The sequence below is a fragment of the Monodelphis domestica genome, chromosome 3 (assembly GCF_027887165.1).
Source record: "Monodelphis domestica isolate mMonDom1 chromosome 3, mMonDom1.pri, whole genome shotgun sequence".
In the NCBI taxonomy this organism is placed as follows: Eukaryota; Metazoa; Chordata; class Mammalia; order Didelphimorphia; family Didelphidae; genus Monodelphis; species Monodelphis domestica.
The window spans coordinates 490,707,828-490,726,338 of record NC_077229.1 but is presented as its reverse complement, the minus strand read 5'-3'; the positions used below and the strand labels follow the sequence as shown (position 1 = coordinate 490,726,338).

Below are 18,511 nucleotides of genomic sequence, written 5' to 3'. Positions count from 1 at the left end.
ATATTTTGAAAAAAAACAAGTAAAATACATAAAGTAGTTGTTAATCTAATAAAAAAGAAGAGAAGCAAATTAACAGTATTAAAGATGAAAAGTTATCTCTAGTGAAGAGGAAATTAAGGTAATTATTAAAAACTATTTTGCCCAATGGTATAGCAATAAATATGTCAATCTAGGTGAAATGGGTAAATATTTGCAAAAATATAAACTGGCTGATTAATAAAAAAGGAAATAGAATACTTAAATAAGAAAAAAAATTGAACAAGCCATCACAGAACTTTTTAAGAAAAAATCCCCAGGACAAGATGGATTCATAAGTGAATTCTATCAAACATTTAAAGAACAACTAAAACCAATACTATAGAAATTATTTGACAAAATAAGCAAAGGAAGAGTCTTACCAAATTTCTTTTATGACAGAACTATGGTACTGATTCCAAAGTCAGGCAGAGCAAAAACAGAGAAAGAAAACTATAGACCAATCTCGTTAATGAATATAGATGTCACATAGCATTTCACTTCTTGCAGTGAAAACTGGGATGGGCAAACAGCAAAGTTCCTAGAGATCAGAAAAAACATAACTCTCATCTGAATAAGCAGGATAGAAATCCTAAGAGTTAGGAAAGATACCAGAAAAAGATCAAAGACAGATCCTGGAGAAAAAAAGTTCCTCAAAAGCAGCTCCATCTTCAAAAAGCTCTTTTTTGTTACCTAACTTGTTACCTTTTGCAAAGAACCTTTTAAGCCTACCTACCATTTCCATTACTCTTTTGTTTTTCAAATGGACTGAGCTCTCTTGGATTCATTTACATTAAAATACACCCTCCAGGCCACTCTTTTCTTGAATGAGCTAGGGTTTTCATTGAATCCAAAAACTCAGTCTTTGTGTCTTATTTTCTCTATGTGTCTTTCATTTTAATCTTTTTCATCTATCCCTTTCAGTCCTCCACTTCCCTTCTTAGTCAGAAGAATTGATTTGTGTCTTGTTACAGCTGGCCAGTAATAGTTATCACAAGGATTATCCACTATGACCAGGTGGGATATACACCAGGAATGAAAGGATGGTGTAATATTGGGAAAACCATCCACATAATTGACCATATCAATAACCAAACTAACAGAAATCACATGGTTATCTCAATAGATGCAGAAAAAGCCTTTGGCAAAATACAACATCCATTCTATTGAAAAGACTAGAAAGTATAGGAATAGAAAGACCATTCCTTAAAATAAAAAACAGTACATATTTCAAACCATAAGCAAATATCATCTGCAGGAGTGAAGCAAGGATATCCATTATCTCTTCTAATATTTAATATTGTACTAGAAGCATTAGCAGGAGCAATTAGAGAAGAAAAAAGAAACTGAAGGGATTAAAGCAGGCAATGAGTAAACTAAACTATCAGTCTTTGTAGATGATATGAAGGTATACTTGAAGAATCCTAGAAAATCAACTAAGACTAGAGAAATAATTAACAACTATAGCAAAGCTGCAGGATACAAGATAAATCCATATAAATCATCAGCATTTCTATATATTTCCAATAAAACTCAGCAGCAGGAGTTGGAAAGAGAAACTCCATTTAAAAATCACTTTAGATGATATAAAATATTTAGGAATCTATCTACCAAGACAAACACAGGAATTATTTGAACACAACTGTAAAACACTTCACACAATTAAAACTAGATCTAAATACCTGGAAAAACAGTAATTACTCTTGGGTAGGGTGAGCTAACATAAAAAAAATGATCATCTTACCCAAATTAATCTACTTATTCAGTGCCATACCTATCAAATTACCAAAAAACTTTTTTATAGAATTAGAAAAATTATAACAAAATTCATCTGGAAGAACAAGAGATCAAGAATATCAAGGGAAATGATGAAAAAAATGAGGATGGGGGCCTAGCAGTACCAGATCTTAAACTGTACTATAAAGCAGTGCTCATCAAAACAATATGGTACAAGTTAAAAGAATGAAGGTCCAACCATTCTGGAGAACAATTTGGGACTATGCTCAAAAGGCTTTAAAAGACTTTCTGCCCTTTTGACCCAGCCATAGCACTGCTGGGCTTGTACCCCAAAGAGATAATAAGGGAAAAGACTTGTACATGTATATTCATAACTGTGCTCTTTCTGGGGGCAAAAAAAATTGGAAAATGAGGGGATGCCCTTCAATTGGAGAAAGGCTGAACAAATTGTGGTACATGTTGATGATGGGATATTAGTGTACTGAAAGTAATAATGAACTGAAGGAATTCCTTATGAACTGGAAAGTCCTCCAAGAAGTGATGCAGAGTGAAAGGAACCAAACCCGGAAAACACTGTGCATAGAGACTGATACATTTTGGCACAATCAAAAGTAATAAGACTTTTCTACTAGCAGCAATGAAATGATTCAGGATAATCCAAAGGAACTTATGAAAAAGAATGCTATCCACATCCAGAGAAAGAACTGTGGGAATTGGAATGAAGAAGAAAAACATATGACCTGATCATGTGGTTCCATAGGGATATCATTAATTTTAATGGTAAAAGATCACTCTACTGTACCTACTATGTGATAGGTACTATGCTCAGTGCTTCATAAATATGATCTCCTTTGACTATTATTTCCTTCATATTGGGGTGGAGGAAACTCAGGCAGAGTCTAAATCATTGGCCCAGGGTGATTTATCGAGTAAGTATCTGAGACAAGACTTGACCTCAAGCCTTCTTGACTTCAGCACTTTAGGCACTGAGCCACACATCAGATATTTCCTCATTATTCCAGAATGTTTCCTCGGCTGAGGAAGAGTTTAGTCCAAAATCCTTTACATTTCTATCATCATCAGTGCTCATAATGACGATCAGAGTTCTATAGTCCAGAGAGTGTTAAGTTATATTCATTGACATGTAAAAGGTACCTTTAGAATATCAGCTAGAGGGGAAGGTAAGTGGCTGTGGATAAGAGTGAGGAACCTGGAGTTGAGAAGCCCTGGATTCAAATCTGACCTCAGATCCTTTTCTAACTGAATGAACCTGCAAAAGTCATTTATTTCCACTTGCCTAGCCCTTACCTCTCTTCTGGCTTGAAACCAATGTTTGTATTGATTTTCTTTCCATTTACTAAGACAAAAATTATGTAATAAATATTAAAACAATTTCCCTCCCAAAAAAGGGCTGGAATTAAAAATTTGGAAAATAATTGTGTAAAAGTCAAACCTTCAATTATCCAGAATATATACATTCTGTTATGACTAAATAATAGCTGTTGTGGTTTAAAAATACTGATAGGCAGTTGATAAATGTCCAGAAGCAGTTTGGTACCACTCTTATTTATTTCAAGGAGAGTTGGGATTGGAAATAGGAGGTACGAAGTAGGAGGGTATACATCTTATATATCTATTTCTATAAATCTAAACCCTGTATCTCTAATAAACCCTAAATCGAACTGCTTTCTTTGCAGTTTCTTGCCTGCTAAAACAGTCCTCAACTAACCTACACTGACGAAACTAAGATTATATTTCTCTATTTGTCTAACCTAAGCTAAATTAATGTCTTTTTCTTCTTCAACTTCCTTAACTCCATATTTTAATCCAAAGTGTCACTGATGAAACTGCCTATCACAGTCATACAGAAAGTGCAGCTCCTCAAACAAGTTCTGAGGAGAAAAGGTCTCAGTTAGACCTTTCTCCCTTAAAGTGCTGAGAAGAAGGAAACCCTTTCATTGACAGACTCCTTATCTAAATTCAAACTCTCAACAGTTAATTGTCAGATCTTCTTGACTGAGAAAGAAACACAGCAACACCCAAACTCCTGGTCATTCTGAAGACAGAGAGAATGGAGACCTTTCCCTAACTGATTTCTTTCTTTTATAATTTGCCTCTTAAAGAGACAGAGGGCCAATCTGTCTGTATTGCCTCTTAAGGAGAAAGCTTACTAATTAAAAATCTTCCTCAGCCCAAAAACTTCTGGTCCTAAGGAGTCAGAGTGAAAACAGAAAACTCCTTATAACAATTCTTAACCATTCTTGAAAACTAAAGTGACTGCACTTACTTGCTTTTTCTTCTTGAATTTCCACACTAACTGTATCAATATGATTTTGGATTTCTTTATGAGTCCAGTTTTTTCGTCCTTGAAAGGAAGCTTTTCTTTTAATGGACACCAGCCTGCTAGCATACCTGGGGAAGACAAGAGTCACCATAAGTCAATTAACTTTAATTTTCCTTTTGAGTTGACTTTGTGTAATTAGAAAGTTATACCCTTAAACTACATTTCCCACCATTCCTCTTTCATCCCCACATTGCATCCTTACCTTTTGAAGATAAATTTGTGTAACTCTGGCCCCTACTTCCCTTTCCCAGGAAACTTCTCTTTACTGAAGGTTTTTTCTTTCCTCTACTTCGTGATTATTAATAAACCATATAAAATAATACTTGGAGTAGTAGATATAATTTTTAATATTACATTTTTTGGAAAAACAACATCTGTAATTCAGAATCTTTAAATGATAGACAACCCCCCCACACACCCGGCTGTGGGCTTTTCATCATTCCAACTCCCACTCCCCAAGAACTCTCTTCAGAGACTAGACCTGTGGGGACTCGAGTGTCTAGAGGATGCCATGGCCACACCAAAGAGCCTCTGACCACAAGGAACCCGCACCTCCGTAGGACTTACACAGGGATGGACAGATATTTACAGCACACAGAAAATGACTTCCAGGTGGGGGCATGCCCACAAAGGGAAGGCTCAGGGAAGGGACGTCTCGCGTAGCTGTCCTGCCCTGACAGAACTAACGTCTAGGAGGCACCTCAGACCCTTCCTAGCTGGGTGAGCCTCTGTAAATCGTAGCGCCCACTTGCCCAGCCTTCTTGTTCTTCTGCCTTAGAAGGGACAGAAGGAGAGGGATTAACAAAATGGAAAAGAAGGGGGGAAAAAGCATTGCTATTGTCCAAGTGAGAGCTGATGAACGCCCCACTTGCCTGGGAGTCATATTGATGGACCTGAGATCTAAGAGATTCTGGGCATGCAGAATGCACCAGATTTGACAACAGAAAGCGAATAAACCTTGAAACTGTTACCAATCATCACATGTCTAAGAAGTTTGATTAAACAGATAAAAGGTTGGGAAAGTGCTCTGTAGAAATTATCTCATGTGATCCTTACAACAGCCCTGGGAGGTGTGTGTTAGGATGGTACCCACTTTACAGATTAGAATCCTGAAGCACAGGGGAAGTGATTTGACCAAGGGTCACAGAGTTAATAAGCATCTGAAACTGAATTTGAAACTAAAGTTTGCCTGCATCTCAGTTCAGTGCTTAAAAGTTACTGGGATCCTGGTTGCCTTAATGAACTGAAACCAATTTAAATAATTTAGATAAGCAATTTCAGTTCAATGTTTTGAGGAAAATGTTTAAAATGTCATGGCAACTACCTTAATGTGGGAGTGTGGGGGTGAGGGGGAGTGGAAGAGTGAAGAATGAAGGATGACCAGCAGGTTAGAAATCTGAGACTGAAAGGATAGTGATGACTGCAGCCAAAAAACAAACAAACCCAAAGAAGTTAGAGGAGTCAGTGGGTGTGGGGGTTTGGGGTGGATACAAAGTAGTTTCTTTCAGTACATGAGGTGAAGATGTTTGTGAGATGTGAAAGTGGGGATGATGGACAGACCTGAATTCGAAACTTGTCTTTGACAAATACTAGCTGTGTTACCAAGGTTTCAGTTTCTGCTTGCAACTTCTCAGTGCCTCCATGGAAAGCACTTGCAAGTTAGTATCCATTGAGAGAAAGAGTATCCTCTACACCCCTGTGGCCCTCTCCTTTGGGCCAAAGATCTTTTCCCCCAGGAACCATTTAAGAAAGTTCTCAGAACATTTATTCTCATCTCCCTCCAAGATCAACTCCTGTCTTTTCAGATTTTTCTATTCCCTTCCTTCCTGTGACTCCCTGTTCAGCTTTGTTTGGTACATTGATATCTTGCCTCATCATTTGAATGTAAGATCCTTCAAACTAGGGGAGGGCAGGGGTTGTTTATTAATTTTTTGCTTTTATTGTAATTTCAGACCTTTTGGGGGAATCTGGCATGTAGTGAGTGCTTAATAAATGTTCTCTCTTTCTTCTCCTCCTTCCTTTGTCTCCATCCCTTGATCAATTTCTCTTTTCCCTTAATTCTTCCAATCTTGCTCCTTTTTTTTGTCTATCTCATATATTTATCTTTGCCAATTTACTAAGCATGTTCCTATTTCTCACATGCATCAAGTTCAATTATGCTAAAATTAATCTTTAAAAAAAATCTAATTAAAACCACCACATTTATCCAACATATTCATAGATACTTTGACTACTGTCTGATCTTATTTGATTCTTACAATAACTTCCTAAGGCAGTAAATATAGCAGGTAAGATTTTGCAGATTAAGAAATTTCAGATTGATCAAGTTTCAAAGACCTGTGCTAGGTCACAGCATTAGAGTTTAGGACACCAGCTGCAGGCACTTTTTTTACATAGTAAAGGATGCTGTTCACTCTCTCTGAAATTACTTGGATCTTTTTGTACATAGTTCTCAAAAGCAAAAATGGAAATCCAGGCTAAAGTCTTTTCCTATTACATACTAATCTTGACTCCCATGTAGTACTTGGTGTGTCTACATTCTCTGGTTTTTAACCAGAAAGTCCCTTGAGAGTAAGATCACATTTTATCCTGACACAAATACAACACACAGAAGTGTTAACAGGCAGCTTTTTGAAATTGAATTTAGATGAATGGAACTAAAGTAATTAGGGTTTCTTAAGAAAGGGAGTCTTCCATGGGGTGACTTGCCCAAGGTTACACAGAAAGTTAGGGGCAGATTTTGGATCCAAAGCTAGATTATCTGACCCCAAATTCATAATTTTTTCCCCAGAACAACACACTACTTAAGACATCTCAAGGTTTATAAGACTTTTTGGGAAATTCTCAGGGAGTGCTCTTAGTAAATAACCTAACACTTTCTCTTCATTAGTGGTGTTTGGTCATTTTCCAGGCATTTCTGACTCTTCATGACCTCATTTGGGGCTTTCATAGCAAAGATACTGGAGTGGTTTGCCGTTCCTTCTCCAGCTCACTTAATAGATAAAGAAGTGAGACAAACAGGGTTAATTGGCTTTCCCAGGGTTGTAACAACTAGTAAGTACATCAGTTCAGATTTGAATTTGTGAAGATGAGTCTTCCTGATTGCTAACCTAGTGACCCACAGTCCCAACATTAGTGCCTATAAAAATATATTCTAAACGATCTTCAGTAATTCTCATCTCTTTTTCTATCTCTTCTATTTTTGCTCCCTTACCAACTTTGCTTGCTGCTATCTTGAACTTCCCTTTAACATTTAGTTGAAATCCTACCTTCTTCTGGAGACCTTTCTAGGTCTCACTGCCTCCCCTTCTCAGCTTCTTTCCTTCTATTCTGTATCAATCTTTTATGTACATACAAGTGCAAGGTAACTTCAGACAGATTCTCCCACCAGACCCTCAGACCTCCCATACAACTATAGGGTGCTTTGGTCCTCTGTTTTATTAGGTAACACAACTTCACTTTCGTGAAATTATCATACAATATTTTGTGTTATAAGTACAAGTGTACAAGACAAATCCCTCTCCTAGACTATAAAGGCCATGAGGACAAAAATGATCTCATAACTGAAATGTTTATCTCCATCCAACTCACAGAGCCGTGGTCCTCTGCACAGAGTTGGTTTCCATATTCTTCTGACTGTGGAATTTGGAGTCAGAAGAGTTGGATTAAAATCCTGACTCTAGAGACAACAAGGTGGCTCAGTGCATTGAGAGCCAGGCTGAGAGAGGGGAAGCCTTGGATTCAAAGAGGACTCCAGACACTTCCTAGCTGCCTAACCCTGGACAAGTCTCTTTGCCTGCATTCTCTAGCCCTTAGTGCTCTTTTGCCTCAGAACCAAAGCATAATACAGATCCCAAGATGTAAGGTAAAGGGTTTTGTAATTTATTATTATTATTTTTTAATCTTTATTCTACCATTGACTACCCATGGGATCACAGGTAAAGCCAATGAACATATCTAAGCCTCAGTTTCCTTCTCTGTTAAAGAGGTGGCTAGGTTAGCTGACCTCTAACATATCTTTCTTCTATAAATCCTTTGCTCACCTTGGGGGTGGGCAGTGTGTGGGGTGAAGTGGGGAATTTCACCCAATTTTAAAACTGGGTAATATCTCCCCTCTGGTGGTGACCAATATAAATGAAGAAAAGCCTGTAGAGACTGACTGAAAAGTATCCTGGCCTTGCCCTCTCCCTCATTCAGGCATGTTTCTCAAACTTTTCACTTTGGTTTAGAATATCCATCCACCCTGCAGTAATGGCTCTTGTGTCTTTATTTTCCAGGAGTGAGTTCTGGAAGTACCAAATGAAAGGAACAGCAGCTGAAGATTGGAATCTGTTATCTAGGACCCTGTTCTAGTGTGATCAGATCTACTAATGCATAAAGTTGCCTTAGACACTGAGAGCTCAACATGGTCTGGCTCACGCAGGCCACAGAGGACTCAAAAGCAGGTCCTGCTGACTTCTTCCTGAGCTTGTCACCGGACCTCTCTTACTGGAAAGAAAGCCCAAGGTAGCCACTCTACCTGAAAGCATGGCAAATGTGTAGGTTAAGGTGGCAGCTTCCCTTACATCCCCCACAGTTGAATGGAAACAAGTCTACATTTTTGAAAAAGGAAATACACTGAAGACAACCTACATGACCATTCTTAGCACTTCATGACCACTTAGAATATGTAAGGTCAGGAAACAAAACATTTTGGAAGGGGCTTGACAGGAAGGACTCCATCTTTGAGATTGGAGGTCCCTGGAACCAATGATGCCAGAATCTCACCAGTACCATTTACAAAGAGCTGAAAGAAATGAAGGATCCCTTACCTTTCCAAGTATTCTTTGTCCAAGTTACTGAAGTTTATTGAAGGATTTCTGAGATAATTCTGTACTGACACAAGATCCTTCATTTCCAAAGCCTGGTTGAGCAAGGCAGTAGCTGACAATACTTCTACTGCTATAGATAGCTCCTCATGGGCCAGGTAGTACTGTAAGAATACATATGTCAGTGAGGAGAATATTTGAAATATTAGTCAAAGTATTATTTTTAAAAACCCTTTATTAAGCACATTTCTGTCAAGGGTGCCTTGGACAAAACTCGAGAAAACACAGTGAACAGGAGTAACTGTGGATAAAAAGAACAAGGATGGGTGAAACAGAATAACAGTGTAGTCTGTAATAATATCTACTGATATTTTTACAAAGTAATTATGAGGGCCATGTGAGATAATGTCACATGGAGAAGTGGTATTAAATAAGATATAACACTTAAAGTTTTAGAAAGCTTTTTAAAAATACCTTACCTTATACCTAGGAATCTACCTCCCAAGACAAACACAGGAACTATATGAACACAACTACAAAACACTCGCCACACAACTAAAACTAGACTTGAGCAAATGGAAAAACATTAACTGCTCATGGATAGGACGAGCCAATATAATAAAAATGACCATCCTACCCAAACTTATTTATCTATTTAGTGCCATACCCATTGAACTACCAAAATACTTCTTCACTGATTTAGAAAAAAACATAACAAAGTTCATTTGAAAGAACAAAAGATCAAGGATATCCAGGGAAATAATGAAAAAAAACCACATATGATGGGGGCCTTGCAGTCCCTGACCTTAAACTATATTACAAAGCAGCAGTCATCAAAACAATTTGGTACTGGCTAAGAAACAGAAAGGAAGATCAGTGGAATAGACTGGGGGAAAGCGACCTCAGCAAGACAGTATACGATAAACCCAAAGATCCCAGCTTTTGGGACAAAAATCCACTATTTGATAAAAACTGTTGGGAAAATTGGAAGACAGTGTGGGAGAGACTAGGAATAGATCAACACCTCACACCCTACACCAAGATAAATTCAAAATGGGTGAGTGACTTAAACATAAAGAAGGAAACCATAAGTAAATTGGGTAAACACAGAATAGTATACATGTCAGACCTTTGGGAGGGAAAGGCTTTAAAACCAAGCAAGACATAGAAAGAATCACAAAATGTAAAATAAATAATTTTGACTACATCAAATTAAAAGGCTTTTGTACAAACAAAACCAATGTAACTAAAATCAGAAGGGAAACAACAAATTGGGAAAAAATCTTCATAGAAACCTCTGACAAAGGTTTAATTACTCATATTTATAAAGAGCTAAATCAATTGTACAAAAAATCAAGCCATTCTCCAATTGATAAATGGGCAAGGGACATGGATAGGCAGTTCTCAGATAAAGAAATCAAAACTATTAACAAGCACATGAAGAAGTGTTCTAAATCTCTTATAATCAGAGAGATGCAAATAAAAACAACTCTGAGGTATCATCTCACACCTAGCAGATTGGCTAACATAACAGCAAAAGAAAGTAATGAATGCTGGAGGGGATGTGGCAAAGTAGGGACATTAATTCATTGCTGGTGGAGCTGTGAACTGATCCAACCATTCTGGAGGGCAATTTGGAACTATGCCCAAAGGGCGACAAAAGAATATCTACCCTTTGACCCAGCCATAGCACTGCTGGTTCTGTACCCCAAAGAGATAATGGACAAAAAGACTTGTACAAAACTATTCATAGCTGCGCTCTTTGTGGTGGCCAAAAACTGGAAAACGAGGGGATGCCCATCAATTGGGGAATGGCTGAACAAACTGTGGTATATGTTGGTGATGGAATACTATTGTGCTAAAAGGAATAATAAAGTGGAGGAGTTCCATGGAGACTGGAACAACCTCCAAGAAGTGATGCAGAGCGAGAGGAACAGAACCAGGAGAACATTGTACACAGAGACTAATACACTGTGGTATAATCGAATGTAATGGACTTCTCCATAAATGGTGGTGTAATGTCCCTGAACAATTTGCAGGGATCCAGGAGAAAAAAACACCATTCATAAGCAAAGGATAAACTATGGGAGTGGAAACACCGAGGGAAAGCAACTGCCTGAATACAGAGGTTGAGGGGACATGACAGAGGAGAGACTCTAAATGAACACTCTAACACAAATACTATCAACAAAGCAATGGGTTCAAATCAAGAAAACATCTAATGCCCAGTGGACTTATGCGTCGGCTATGGGGGGTGGGGGGGAGGAAAAGAAAATGATCTATGTCTTTAACGAATAATGCTTGGAAATGATCAAATAAAATATATTTTAAAAAATACCTTACCTTCCATTTTAGAATCAATACTTTGTATTGGTTCCAAAGCAAAAGAGTGGTAAGGGCTGGGCAATTGGAATTTAAGTAATTTAAAGTAGGTCCTATTGTGCTCACAGGAATAATGAACTGGAGGAATTCCATGTGAATTGGAATGACTCCCAGGAATTAATGCAGAGTGAAATGAGCAGAACCAGGAGAACTTTATACACAGAGACCAATACACTAGAGTAGTGTACAATAGGATGTAATGGACTTCTCTACTAGAAGCAATGCAATGATGCAGGACAATTCTGACGGATTTATGAGAAAGAATGCTATCCACATTCAGAGGAAGAACTGAGGGAATAGAAAGGCAGAAGAAAAACAACTGCTTGATCACATGGGTTGATGGGGATATGATTGGGGATATAGACTTTAAATGATCATCCTAGTGCAAATATCAATACTATGGAAATAGGTCTTGATCAATGACACATGTAAAACCCAGGGGAATTGCCCATCAGCTACAGGAGGGGAGTAGGGGAGAGAGGAGGCAAAGAACATGAATCTTGAAACCATAGAAAAATATTCAAAAATAATTAATTAAATAAAAATTTCCCAAAAACGAATTTAAGTAAGGTCACCTAGAAGCCAAGTTGGCCTTTATCACAGACAACATAACACAACTATGCAACTGACTGGTGAACTATGATAATACAAAACTCACCTGACATAGTGGGCAGTGAATATTTCTTGAATATATACTGATTGCCACTTTTTATCTGTTTTGGGGCATACTTGTACAGACCATAAACACGGGAGGCCACAGAATGGGTACAGTAGCATAAATGTGCATTTGACCAAATGAGAAGGAACCAGTGGAACACCAAAAATAGAAGAAAATACTTGGGGAAGAGAAAAAAGGGGGGAGACAGAGCATTTTTTATATTTATAACTATAGTCCCTAGTTCTTTGGTTATCTGTCTTTAAATCATATCTATCGTTGGAAGTAAGGTTTTTGAGGAAAGTGGCAGTAGTATTTTTTTTATTTTTATGGCCACAATCACCAATATAGTGCCTTACATGAGGCAGGAATGATGTATTTTGGATATTTTTCCTGACTTTTCCACTTTAACCACCAGAGACGAACCTACAATCAGGAGATTTTTGGAAAATCACTATCTCACGGAGAGCAGAAATCTAAAAAGCAGGTGTTATTGTCATTGGGTAAATCTATTGGTAAATATGAGCAATCTACTTTTCTACTACTATTCATTATTATAGGAGACAGTTGACTTAGTAAGATAAGTTTCCTTTAACAATAGCTATCAGTCAGAAGATAGCCCCAAAGCAGCATTGATGATCTCAGTTTCTACAAGTCTGGTGAACAGGGGGAACTACCCTCTCCCACTTTTTGTTGTGGGTGGTGGGCTATTAGGTAGATAAATGGAAACCAGGATTAATACTACATAATCCTAGAAGTCAAAAATAGGACTGCTGTTAAGAAATTATAGGACAGATTGGAAAAAAAATTCTCAAAGGGTTGCCTAAAGCACAGATGTGTTAACAACAACCCTGAAAAGTATATGCTTTTATTATCCTCATTTTACAGTCTTGCAAACTGAGGAAAAGAGAGATTAAAATGTGGCTTTCCCAGGGTCACAGAGCCAGGAAGGGTCTGAGGCCACATGGTAACTGAAGTCTGCATGACCCCCGGAGTCCAAAACTCCCTCCATGGGACCACCCCTCATGGCAGTCCGGATGACACAGTGCCTATGCTTTCTGGGGAATCACTACTTTAAGTGAAGGGCAACTAGATCCTATGGATGGCCACAAAGTCCCAGGAGCTTTCTTCCCCTTCTGCCATGATCTCAGAGCAACACCTCATTTTCAAGTGGATTCTGCCCTTCCCAAGCAATGCTCCAGCCTCCGAGTCACTCATGCAGCCACAGACCTCCTGCACTTACCAAAGAGCTCTGTTGCTGAAGGTTGAACAGTTCATTCTGATACAGAACAGCAGCAAAGGGATGAACAGTAGGGAGCTTGGCCTCAGGTTTCATGAGTGCAGTCAAGGTGTTCCTGGGATGACCTTCCCGAATCACAGCATTGATCTCATCGACAGCAGCGAGCCCTGGAGGACAAGGAGGCAGTCAGATGGCAGTCAGAATCACACTTTATGTACTTGCTGGTGTTTCCCATTGAATCTCTCAGGTATTGCGGATTAAAGATCACTACTCTTAGGGTTAAAGATTACTTGTTTTTGTGACTAGATCATACCATGTGATGCTAGACTTGGAAGGTCACATTAATTTTCAACATGAATCATAGATCAGCTTTTGACTTACACCCTTTTAGCTTACCAAATGAATAGCAGAACAGGTACTTAAAAAAGGCTCCAGCTTGAAGCTAATTTGCAATGATAGATCACTTCATTGCAGCAACCTTTGTTTTTCAGTGTGTGCAAGTGATCAAAAAAAATGTGAAAGGTAATTATACTTTTTCTATATCTACATTATAACTTTAAAATAATATTCTTCTTTCAAATATCATTGCTTGTTTTAATTTGGACTAATGCCTCTTTATTTTTATATTCTATATTAGTATTTCAAAGCACAAGTTCCTAAACTATAGGTGCCAAGGCACTTCTCTTTCAATGTCCAGTCTCATATTTCATGTTGTACATTAAAATAAACCTGACTATTCTAACTTACAAGAATCCCTTCATATTTACTAAGACAAAAATCATGTAATAAACATTTGAACAATTTCCCTGGAAAAGGGTCAAGAATTAAAAACTGAGTAAACCATTGGGTAAAAAGTCAGACTTTCAATTATCCAAAATACTGACATTCTCAACCATTTGGCAAAATGAAACTAACTACACTTACTTGCTTTTTCCTCTTGAATTTCCACATTGACCCTATCAATTTGATTCTGCATTTCATCCCTCCTCAGGTTATCCTGTCCTTGAGATAAGGCTTTTCTTTTGATGGACATGAGCCTGCTAGCATACCTGGGGAAGACAAAAGTCACCAAACATCCATTATCTTTAAATGTCCTTTTCAGTTGACTAAACAGGACAGATACTGGGAGAGTGACATATGGGAAGAGTAGGAGAAAAGGCAGGCAGCAGGGTTTGTAGGTCTTCCATGACATTCACCCGAGAAGCATGTGTAAAACGATGACGTTGCAAAGGGAAAAGCCCTGTGGGGACTCGAGTGTCTAGAGGATGCCATGGCCACACCAAAGAGCCTCTGACCACAAGGAACCTGCACCTCCGTAGGACTTACACAGGGATGGACAGCTATTTACAGCACACAGAAAATGACTTCCAGGTGGGGGCATGCCCACAAAGGGAAGGCTCAGGGAAGGGACGTCTCGCGTAGCTGTCCTGCCCTGACAGAACTAAAGTCTAGGAGACACCTCAGACCCTTCCTAGCTGGGTGAGCCTCTGTAAATCATAGCGCCCACTTGCCCAGCCCTTCTTGTTCTTCTGCCTTAGAAAGGACAGAAGGAGAGGGATTAACAAAATGGAAAAGAAAAAAAGAATTCATTGCTATTGTCTAAGTGAGAGCTGATGAAGGGCCTGACTTCCCTGGTAGTCATATCAATGGACTGGCGATCTGAGAGATGCTGGGCAAGTAAAATGCACCAGATTTGACAACTGAAAAGGATTTTCTCTCTTTAAAAGAGTACCTGACAAATCCCTCTCTTAGACTGTCAAGGCCAGGAAGGCAAAAATGGTCCTATAACTGAAAGGTTTATCTTTATCCCAGTCAACAAGCCATGGTTCTCTGCACAGAGTTGGTTTCCATATCCTTCTGATTATGGAATTTGGAGTCAGAAGAGCTGGATGAATATCCTGACTCTAGGTGGCTTGCAGTATTGAGAGTCAGGCTGAGAGAGGGGAGGTCTTCAATTCAAAGAGGACCCCAGACACTTGATAGCTGCCTAACCCCGGACAAGTCTCTTTGCCTGCATTCTCTAGCTCTTACTGTTCTTTTGCCTCAGAACCAAAGCATAATACAGATCCTAAAATGTAAGATAAAGGTTTTTTTTTTTTTTTAATCTTTAAACTACCATTGACTATCCATGGGACCACAGACAAAGCCAAATAAACCTATTTAAGCCTCAGTTTCCTTCTGTGTTAAAGAGGTGGCTGGGTTAGCTGACCTCTAACATATCTTTCCTCTCTAGACCCTTTGCTTAATTTCAGGTTGGGCGGTGTGGGGGGATGAGATGGGGAATTTCATCACACATTAAAACTGGGAGAGGATCAGCAATATCTCCCCTCTGGTGATCACCAACACAAATGAGGAAAAGCCTATAGAACCTGACTGAAAAGTGTCTTGGGCTTGCCCTCTCCTTCATTCAGGAATGTTTCTCAAACTTTTCACTTTGGTTTAGAACTTCCATCCATCCTGCACTAATGGCTCCAGTGCCTTTGCTGTCCAGGAGTGAGTTCTGGCAGCATCAAATGAAAGGAACAGCAGCTGAACATTGGCATGTGCCAGCTAGGACCCTGTTCAGGACTGTCCCAAGGAAATAGCAAAAGGAAGCCCCCTCTTCTCAATGTCTGCTTTCCCCCCTATTAGAGCAGGTGATGGGACAGATGGTTGGGATGATATAAGGTGCTGAAAGTTATCAGATCAGTGCAGAGAGTTGCCTTAGACACTGAGAGCTCAACTTGGTCTGGCTCACGCAGGGCATAGAGGTTGCAAATGGAGGTCCTGCTGACTTCTTCTTGAGCGTGTTACTGGACCTCTCTTAATTGACAGAAGGCCCCAGATAGCAAGTTTACATGAAAGGATGTGAAATGTGTATATTATGGTGGCAGCTTCCCTTAAATTACACTTAGTTGAATGAAAACAAGTCCACTTTTTCGAAAAAGGAAATAGGCTAAAGACAACATACATTTTTAGCTCTTCATGATTACTTACAAAATATGGCTGATCAGGAAACAAAACATTTCGAAAGGGGCTTGACAGGATGGATTCCATCCTTGAGATTGGAGGTTCCTGGATTAATTGATTCCAGAATCTCACCCCAACCATTTATAAAGAGGTAAAAGGAATGAGGGATCCCTTACCGTTCGAAGTACTGTTCATCGAGGCTATTGAAGTCTATTGAGGGATTGTGGAGATGATTTTGTATCGATACAAGATCCTCAGTTTCCAATGCCTTGTTGAGTAATGTGACAGCTGACAACATTTCTAATGTGATAGAGAGCTCCTCATGGGCCAGGTAGTTCTTTTGGGAAACACATGTCAATGTGGAGAATTTTCAGAGCATTACACAAAGTATCATAAAAAAAATGAAAAAAAAAACTTCATTAAGCACATTTCTGCCACTGGTGTCATGGTCAAAACTCTAGTAAACAAAATGAATAGGAATAATGGTATATAACAAAAATAACAATGATGGATAAGAAAAAATAACTATGTAGTCCATAATAATACCAAAAGTTGATATTTTTACAAGGTTATTATGATGGCCACCTAGAATAATGTTACATGGAGTAGTGATATTAATTTAGATACAGCACTTAAAGGTTCAGAAAGCTTTTTTCAATCCCTTACCTTCTATTTTAGAATCAATATGGTGTATTGCTTCCAAGGTGGAAAAATAGTTGGGAAATTCTCCACAATTTATGGACAAAGAGAGTTGCCTAGAGCACAGATGGTTAAGTAACTTATCCAGGATGACAACAACCCTGAAAATCATATACTTTTTTTCATCCTCATTTTATAGCTGTGCAAACTGAGGAAAAGAGAGATTAAAATGTGGCTTTCCCAAGGTCATACAGGTAGGAAGGGTCTGAGGCCACACAGGAACTGAAATCTGCATGACTCCCGGTATAATAATCCATCCACAGGACCACCCATCATGGGAATCCGGACGATGCAGTGCCTATGCTTCCTAGGGAATCATTACTGTAAGTGAAGGGCAACTAGATCCTATGGATGGCCGCAAAGTCCCAGCAGCTTTCTTCCCCTTCTGCCATGATCTCAGAGCAACACCTCATTTTCAAGTGGATTCTGCCCTTCTCAAGCAATGCTCCAGTCTCTGAGTCACTCATGCAGCCAGAGACCTCCTGGACTTACCAAAGAGCTCCGTTTCTGAAGGTTGAACAGTTCATCCTGATACAGAACAGCAGCAAAGGGATGGACGGTCGGGAGCTGGGCCTCAGGTTTCATGAGTGCCATCACGGTGTTACTGGGATGACCTTCTCGAATCACAGCATTGATTTGATTGATAGCAATAAGCCCTGGAGGAGCAGGATGTCATGGCAGTCAGAAAATCATTTTATTTACTCATGTTGTTTCCCATTGTATCTCTTAGTGATTGGGCTTAAAGATCACTCTTCTTAGAGGGAAAACCAGTCTAGTCTTTGTGGCTAGATCATATTATGTGGTGCTACACATGGAAGGTCTCATTAATTTTCAACAGGAATCATAGATCAGCTAATTCCACACACTCTTTTATATTATCAAAGGAATACCAGAACAGGTATTATGAAAAGGGCTCTATCTTGAAGATATCTATCTATCTATCTATCTATCTATCTATCTATCTATCTATCTATCTATCTATCTAATTTTCAATGACAGATACCTTAGTTGCAGCAACTTTTATTTTTTAGTGTACAAATGATCAAAAAATTGTAAAAGGTATCAATACTTTTTCTATATCTAAATTTTAACTTTAAAATAAAACTTTGTTATTTTTTTCTTCTTTCAAATATCTGCTTCTTTCTTTACCATTTCATTGTTTATTTTGATTTGGACAAATACCTCTTTATTTAGGTGCTCATTTCACAGCCTACCAGTCTATTTTTATTGTTTGAATTGGTATTCAAAGCACAAGTGCCTAGACACTTCCTTTTCAATGTACAGTCTCATGTTTCATCTTGTATATGATATCAAACCTGACTCTTCGAGGCTTGAAGAATCTTGTCTCTGAAACTGAACAGGAGTACAAAATATCTTTTTCCTGTTTTCTTATTAATTTTGTAGTATTTGATATATTCTCTACTGTTCTCCAAGCCAAATGTCATTAAACTATTAATTTAATTAATTACATTATTTTAGAATAGGCACAAAATCATGTAAATGTCTAATATATTAGTGGGATTGAATAAGTGTACAATTTATGACATGGGGATTATAAACAGAGCTGTAAACATGTTTTTTCCGTCTTTTTTTTTTTCATGTTTCAAGTGCTAAACAAGGTGCCTGGCACATAGTAAGTGTTAATGTAAGCCTTTGGACTGACTGAAATAGACATTTCTCAA

At 38.5% G+C, this 18,511-nt stretch overlaps 1 protein-coding gene across 10 annotated transcripts in view; it reads right to left on the bottom strand.

Annotated features, from left to right (window-relative positions):
- Window positions 1–18,511, bottom strand: part of LOC100010026 (ras GTPase-activating-like protein IQGAP2) — a 270,208-nt gene that overhangs the window by 238,472 nt on the left and 13,225 nt on the right. For all 10 annotated transcript variants that reach the window (XR_008917926.1, XR_008917925.1, XR_008917924.1 and 7 more), the window contains exons 6-11: window positions 17,322–17,485; window positions 16,307–16,467; window positions 14,106–14,230; window positions 13,185–13,348; window positions 8,908–9,068; window positions 4,040–4,164 (exon numbers count right to left, since the gene is read on the bottom strand). Coding sequence is in view for 5 of the 10 variants with exons in the window: in XM_056824762.1 (XP_056680740.1) it covers window positions 4,040–4,164; window positions 8,908–9,068; window positions 13,185–13,348; window positions 14,106–14,230; window positions 16,307–16,467; window positions 17,322–17,485 (900 nt within the window). In the remaining 5 variants the exon portion in view is untranslated. The remainder of the gene's footprint in view (window positions 1–4,039; window positions 4,165–8,907; window positions 9,069–13,184; window positions 13,349–14,105; window positions 14,231–16,306; window positions 16,468–17,321; window positions 17,486–18,511) is intronic.